We start from the raw sequence: 8,444 nt of genomic DNA, 5'->3' as shown, positions 1-8,444 counted from the left end.
AATACGTAACCGCAAACTATTGCACTAGGGTTCTATTTATAGAACTCCTTATGTGCTTTGCAAGTGAAACTCGTTTTTGACTTCACTAAGCCCAATACGAGTTTAGCAAATATTGCTAAACCATTAGCATTATTTACTAAGCGCACCCTTTATATAAGTCGTACTTATACATATCTCTTTTGACTGCTCTTTGTGTGTGACCCTTTAGGTTCTAGTCACGTTGGCAATGATATTAAATCTAATATTTAATACCATAAACAATGAGCGGTATCTAGCAACACATCATTGCTACCCAAGTGACAAGAATGTCAAGTGATCTGACGAAACCTTTCATGATAATACATATGTGTATAATTACTCCTTTGTCTCAATATCTTCATTGATCCCAAGGCATAGACAGTGTCACCCTTGTATAGATCAATGTTTATTTATCTTGATTCCGAAATATATTATTTAACGAATAAGTCCAATATCTTATATTGACTTAGTTCGGCATGGCCATGCATATTTATAGTCATATTTCATCAAGAGGCCTAAAGATATATCTCCTGTTTATGAGGAGGGACAAATCCCATCTAGGACACTCATGACCCTCAGCATGATTCATCAAGTACCCATCAACCAACGTTATTTTTATCCTTTTACAGACAACGTTAGAATGGCAACAAAGCACTTGAGTCCACATCTAGAGATCATAGTGGTTTCAGGTCTAAGAGCGATATACATTATTATTATTATGAGAATATCTTATGACAATTTCATAACTTACTATGTAGTATTCTCACAGTGGGTCAATCCAATATAAATATTACTCCTAACATTTATATCTATGCATAGACTTGATATCTCATATCTATGACCCATGAGATGCGGTCATCAGTCTACATACATAATAGTCTCGACGCTTTATTATTATCCTTTATTCATATTAAAGCTTTGACTACGGATACATTTAAGAATAGCGTTCTATAAGATAATGTAATCTCATGATTAAGTCACACTTAATATATTATTACACGAACTATCTATTCTAAGGACTTTATTAACATTATCTAAATATAATAAAGAGTGCCATATATTATTCAATAATAAAAGTCATGATACATAAGATAGGTTTCTCATAAACTATTGGCCTATAGGGCTTACACCAACAATCTCCCACTAGCACTAGAGCCAATTAGGCATAAACCTAATACCCATAGATCTAGTATGACCATCATGCTTCTGCTAGGCAAGAGCTTTAGTAAGTGGATGAGCGACATTGTCCAATGTTGGTACTTTGCATATTTTAACATCTCCTCTTTCGATAATCTCTCGAATAAGATGATAACGCCTTTGTATGTGTTTGGATTTCTGGTGAGATCTAGGTTCTTTGGCTTGTGCGATTGCACCATTGTTATCACATAGTAATTCAATGGGATCCACAATACTCGGAACAATTCCAAGATCATAAATGAATTTCTTAATCCAAACAGCTTCTTTTGCGGCATTGGATGCAGCAATATACTCAGCTTCAGTTGTAGAATCAGCGACTGTTTCTTGCTTTGAACTTTTCCAACTCACAGCACCGCCATTTAAGCAAAACACATATCCAGATTGCGATCTAAAGTCATCATGATCGGTCTGAAAAATAGCATCAGTGTAACCAATTACAGAGAGCTCTTCTTGACCTCCATAGACCAAGAAGGTATCCTTAGTTCTTCTCAAGTACTTAAGGATATTCTTGACAGCAATCCAATGATCGTTGCCAGGATTAGACTGGTATCTGCTCGTAGCACTTAAAGCATACGAGACATCTGGTCGAGTACATATCATAGCATACATGATAGAACCAATTGCTGAAGCATATGGAATATCACGCATTCGATCCTTTTCGTCATTAGTCGAAGGGGATTGAGTCTTTGATAGATTTAATCCTGACGACATAGGAATGAATCCTTTCTTGGAATCATGCATATTGAAACGTCTCAGGACTTTGTCTATATATGTACCCTGACTTAAGCCAAGCAATCTTTGTGATCTATCTCTATAGATCCTGATTCCTAATATATAGGAGGCTTCACCTAAGTCTTTCATAGAAAAGCATTTCCCTAACCAAGTTTTGATTTCTTGTAGTGTAGGGATGTCATTTCCGATTAATAATATGTCATCTACATATAAAATCAGAAATGAAACTATGCTCCCACTAACCTTCTTGTAAACACAAGGCTCATCTTCATTTTTAATGAATCCATACTGTTGTACAGTTTCATCAAAGCGAAGATTCCAACTTCTAGAAGCTTGCTTCAATCCATAGATTGATCGCTGCAACTTGCATACCTTTTTGGTTGCTTTAGGATCGCCAAAACCTTCAGGTTGTGTCATGTACACATCCTCAAGAAGATTTCCATTAAGGAAAGCAGTTTTGACATCCATTTGCCAAATTTCATAATCGTGGTATGCAGCGATGGCAAGTAAGATCCGAATGGATTTAATCATTGCAACTAGTGAAAAGGTTTCATCATAGTCTACACCATGAATTTGTTTGAAGCCTTTAGCAACCAGTCGCGCTTTGTAGGTACTAACCTTTCCATCCATGTCAATTTTCTTTTTGAAAACCCACTTGCATCCTATAGGATTAATTCCTTCAGGAGCATCAATCAAGTTCCAAACTTGATTTGTGTACATGGAATCCATTTCAGATTTCATGGCTTCAAGCCACTTCTCAGATTCGGGGCCAGTTATGGCCTCCGTGTAACTCACAGGTTCATCTTGGTCCATGAGCAATACATCACCCTCTTGTGATATGAGATACCCATATCTTTCGGGTTCTTGACGTATCCTGCTAGACCTACGTGGTTCTTGTGTTACTGGGATAGGATTTTCTGTCATAACAGTTTGTGTATCTTGTCCTTGTTCCTCTATCGGTATTTCATTACTCTGTGGGTCTTGAATTTCTTCAAGATTTACTTTGCTTCCACTGATTCTCCTGGAGACAAAATCCTTCTCAAGGAAGACTCCAGTTCTAGCAACAACAATTGTGCCTTCAGGTGGTTTGTAAAAGTAGTATCCCCTAGTTTCTTTAGGATATCCCACAAAGAAACATTTTTCAGATTTTTGTTCAAGCTTAGTAGACATAAGTCGTTTTATATAAGCTTCACAACCCCAAATCTTAAAATGTCCCACATTGGGTTTTCGACCATTCCATTTCTCATATGGTGTCTTTTCTACCGCTTTAGATGGAACTCGGTTAAGTGTGTAAGCTGCAGTTAATAAGGCCTACCCCCATAAGAAGTTTGGAAGTTCAGCATGACTCATCATAGATCGGACCATGTCTAACAAGGTTCGATTTCTCCTTTCAGACACACCGTTCCATTGTGGTGTTCTAGGAGGTGTGAGTTGGGACAGTATCCCACATTCTTTAAGATTATTGTCAAACTCTAAGCTCAAATATTCTCCACCTCGATCAGATCGAAGCATTTTGATTTTCTTGCCTAGTTGGTTTTCTACTTCATTTTGAAATTCTTTGAAGAAAGTAAATGATTCAGATTTATGTTTCATTAGATACACATATCCAAATCTACTAAAGTCATCAGTGAATGTAATGAAGTAGTGAAAGCCTCCTCTAGCAGTTATGTTTAGGGGTCCACACACATCAGTATGTATGAGACCTAAAAGATCACTAGCCCTTTCACCTTGACCGGTAAATGGAGCTTTTGTCATTTTTTCCAATAAACAAGATCGACATGTTTCATATGATTCAAAATCAAAAGAATCCAAAAATCCATCTTTATGGAGTTTGGAAATGCGATTCTCATTTATATGTCCTAAACGACAATGCCAAAGGTAAGTGGATTCAACTCATTAGGTTTCAACCTTTCAGTATTAATGTTATAGATAGGCATATCGAGATCTAGGACATAAAGTCCATTACTCAAATTTGCGTTAGCATAAAGAATATCCCACATTCTTTAAGATTATTGTCAAACTCTAAGCTCAAATATTCTCCACCTCGATCAGATCGAAGCATTTTGATTTTCTTGCCTAGTTGGTTTTCTACTTCATTTTGAAATTCTTTAAAGAAAGTAAATGATTCAGATTTATGTTTCATTAGATACACATATCCAAATCTACTAAAGTCATCAGTGAATGTAATGAAGTAGTGAAAGCCTCCTCTAGCAGTTATGTTTAGGGGTCCACACACATCAGTATGTATGAGACCTAAAAGATCACTAGCCCTTTCACCTTGACCGGTAAATGGAGCTTTTGTCATTTTTCCCAATAAACAAGATCGACATGTTTCATATGATTCAAAATCAAAAGAATCCAAAAATCCATCTTTATGGAGTTTGGAAATGCGATTCTCATTTATATGTCCTAAACGACAATGCCAAAGGTAAGTGGATTCAACTCATTAGGTTTCAACCTTTTTGTATTAATGTTATAGATAGGCATATCGAGATCTAGGACATAAAGTCCATTACTCAAATTTGCGTTAGCATAAAGAATATCATCCAAATAAACGGAACAACATTTGTTCTTTATTGTAAAATAAAAACCAGCCTTGTCCAAACAAGAAATTGAAATGATATTCCTGCTAATGGCAGGTACATAATAGCAGTTTTCTAAATTAAGTAAAAGACCACTAGGTAAGTTCAATACATAAGTTCCAACAGCTAAAGCAGCAACCTTTGCTCCATTGCCAACTCTAAGATCGACCTCGCCTTTTGCCAATGCTCTACTCTTTCTCAGACCCTGCACATCAGTACAAATATGAGAACCACATCCAGTATCTAATACCCATGATGTAGAAGTAGACATATTAATTTCTATAACAAAAATACCTGCAGAAGTAGTAGGAACATTTCCATTCTTCTTATCTTCCAGATACTTTGGACAGTTTCGCTTCCAATGCCCAGTGTTGTTGCAATAGAAGCACTTACCATCCTTAGCCACGCCTCCAGTAGGCTTCAAAGCTTTGGTTGATGGCTTGGCAACAGCGTTGCCTTTGCCATTTCCCTTAGACTTATTAGGCTTCTTATGGTGCTTTTTGAACTTGCCATTATTAACCATTAAAATGGCAGTAGCCTTTCCTTTTCCCTTCATGTTTTTCTCAGCAGGTCTCAACATAGCTGCAAGTTGTGGTAGTGTCTTGTCCATATCATTCATTAGAAAGTTCTGGACAAAACCGTTGAAGCTTTCAGGCAACGATTGCAGCACAAGATCAACGACTAGCTCTTGTTCAAGGACAAATCCCAAACGAGCTAGGTTTTCAGAGTACCCAATCATTTTGAGCACATGAGGTCCTGCGGGACCTCCCTCTGACAGCTTGGTGGAAAACAGGGCTTTAGAGACATCAAGCCTCTCATGCCTGGCTTGCTCTTCATAAAGAGTCTTCAGATGTTCGATCATATCGAACGCTGTCATACCTTCATGTTGTTTTTGCAGCTCGGGAGTCATTGAAGCCAGCATGATGCATAAAACTTCTACGGAATCATTGAGATGCTTGGCATGAGCATTTCTTAGAGCCGCAGAAGCTCCAGCAGGAGGTGCCTCAGGAATGGGTCCATCCAGCACATACAACTTTTTTTCGTGGGTGAGGACAATCCTCATGTTACGGGACCAGTCTATAAAAAAAAATTCAGTCAATTTTTCCTTTTCGATGAGGGATCGCAAAATGTTTGTGGAAGCGTTATTGGCCATCTACAATTTAAAATGTGCAAAATAAGTATCATGAAAATATATTTAATTTGGTCTTTAATTAAATACGCTCCCACTATTTTACTCAAATCAAATGACCTTCAAACATTTGACTCGGAAAATCCCGTTGGAAGATTTTCTAGTGGATTGAAATCCTTATTTCACCTTGTTTTAAGTCAACGGGGGCTGTACTTAAAACTTAGCTATTTAGGTAGGAACATTTCCAATTGTATCTTATACAACTTTCAAATCAATTGGCGGAATAACTCTTTATTCAATCCTATCATATAGAAGTCGTCCAATTATAGCTTCTAAATTTATTCTAATCTTATTAAAATTAATTTAGTTAAGTTTGACCCAAAAGAATAACACTTGGATAAATTGGATTACCGCACCGCAACTTACTAGTATAGAATATGCGCTTTACGGAGGCAAAACCCACATATTCGATATTAGTCTTGAAGGGTGTTAAACTTTTGGAAAGCTTTAAACTTAATATTTAAATTGAAGGATTTTTATTAAATTTGATCTCACCTCACCACGGCTTATATATCACATATATTCGCACTCCAATCAAAACATGCATAACATTTATACAAAATAAAAGTGACATGATTATGGCCATCCTAACGCTATGACTCTCTCAAGCCAATGAGAGAATCTAAACTAATCCTAGAAACGACCTTGCTTCTCCAAGCTTGACTTCCAGGACTATCCTTACGTCTTGATCCCTATTACCTCCTTTGTATTCTATTTACATTACATATGAAGAAAACTCGTTTTACATACGAGGGAGTGGATGAGAAGAGAATGTACAATAGAGATATAAGAGAAAGGCACGGCACGCAGGCCGTATTTTAAAATCCAAAAGAAATAAAATAAAAGGACTAAGGCCATAATCATTCACATGATAATAATAACAAACACACTTTTATTATTATTAATTATTCCTTATAATTAAATAAATTAAATTAAAATTCGACATATGATCACCCTACGCCGAAGCTAATTCAGCATGAACGATTCACTTTGAATTAGCACCGCATTTCGCATCAACATTTGACACGTTTCTGATTACCCTAATCGTTTCGGCAAACCCTAATTCTGTTACAACAATCTGATCTTTATTAAACAAGTACTCTGATTGTTTATTCACGTATCATGACCGAGTCTAGGATGCTTCACCAGAGTACACAGAATCGGTTACGAAGCTCCATACATCAGATCAATTAACATGAAAAATATCATCTGACTTATTTAAACTATGATCAAATCCAGTATATCATATATACCGTTGTTACACAGAATTTACCAATCATGCTTCTGTCAATATGAATGATCGAAAGGTTTGATGTTTCACCAGAAACGGTTTCTGAAACATCAAAACGGTTCGAAAAGCCATGCACATACACGTGATTGATATTATTATTAGCTGCGTTTTATGATCGATAAATCATGTTTCTGTCGATATGTATAATCGAAACGTCGATGTTTCACCAGAAACGGTTTATGAAGCATTGAATCAAATCGAAAACACATGCACAGAAAGCATAATATGATGCGATGCCAATTTTAATTTTCTTTATTATTTATGTTCGTTCAATATGTTTAATCAAAATTAAAACATAAAGCAGTAACAAAGCAATCCGATTCAAGGTTTCGTAATTGGCTCTGATACCACTGAAGGTAAATCGACATTAACAGAATAAGCAGCGGAATAAAATTTCGATTTACTTTCCTTGGATCATTACGAATTGGAACTTGAACCAGTGATTCGATTTTTACCTTGAACGATTAGTCTGAAACGATCGGTGCAATCTGCGAACCGGAATCACGATCACAGCCAAGCAAACAACAGAGCCTCTATCGAGTCCACACGAACAGTGCTCCTCCAAAACCTCGGTGCTAGCCAAGAAGACGGAAGTCAGAGAACTAGGGTTTCTGCAAAGAATACGTAACCGCAAACTATTGCACTAGGGTTCTATTTATAGAACTCCTTATGTGCTTTGCAAGTCAAACTCGTTTTTGACTTCACTAAGCCCAATACGAGTTTAGCAAATATTGCTAAACCATTAGCATTATTTACTAAGCGCACCCTTTATATAAGTCGTACTTATACATATCTCTTTTGACTGCTCTTTGTGTGTGACCCTTTAGGTTCTAGTCACGTTGGCAATGATATTAAATCTAATATTTAATACCATAAACAATGAGCGGTATGTAGCAACACATCATTGCTACCCAAGTGACAAGAATGTCAAGTGATCTGACGAAACCTTTCATGATAATACATATGTGTATAATTACTCCTTTGTCTCAATATCTTCATTGATCCCAAGGCATAGATAGTGTCACCCTTGTATAGATCAATGTTTATTTATCTTGATTCCGAAATATACTATTTAACGAATAAGTCCAATATCTTATATTGACTTAGTTCGGCATGGCCATGCATATTTATAGTCATATTTCATCAAGAGGCCTAAAGATATATCTCCTGTTTATGAGGAGGGACAAATCCCATCTAGGACACTCATGACCCTCAGCATGATTCATCAAGTACCCATCAACCAACGTTATTGTTATCCTTTTACAGACAACGTTAGAATGGCAACAAAGCACTTGAGTCCACATCTAGAGATCATAGTGGTTTCAGGTCTAAGAGCGATATACATTATTATCATTGTGAGAATATCTTATGACAATTTCATAACTTACTATGTAGTATTCTCACAGTGGGTCAATCCAATATAAATATTACTCCT

The 8,444-nt window shown here is 36.5% G+C and overlaps 1 protein-coding gene across 1 annotated transcript; it reads right to left on the bottom strand.

The window, feature by feature from the left end:
• Positions 1 to 1,227: 1,227 nt before the first annotated feature.
• Positions 1,228 to 1,863, bottom strand: LOC120578141 (secreted RxLR effector protein 161-like). The gene has a single exon (XM_039830348.1). The coding sequence runs from the start codon at positions 1,861 to 1,863 to the stop codon at positions 1,228 to 1,230; it is 636 nt and encodes a 211-aa protein (XP_039686282.1).
• Between the last annotated feature and the right edge of the window lie 6,581 nt (positions 1,864 to 8,444).

The sequence above is a fragment of the Medicago truncatula genome, chromosome 1, assembly GCF_003473485.1.
Source record: "Medicago truncatula cultivar Jemalong A17 chromosome 1, MtrunA17r5.0-ANR, whole genome shotgun sequence".
Taxonomy (NCBI): domain Eukaryota; kingdom Viridiplantae; phylum Streptophyta; class Magnoliopsida; order Fabales; family Fabaceae; genus Medicago; species Medicago truncatula.
The sequence above is the reverse complement of the archived record's forward strand: the minus strand, read 5'-3'. Positions and strand labels throughout refer to the sequence as shown.

Coding starts and splice junctions, on each gene's coding strand:
- LOC120578141 (XM_039830348.1), bottom strand. CDS start 1,863: ATGCGTGATATTCCATATGCTTCAGCAATTGGTTCTATCATGTATGCT.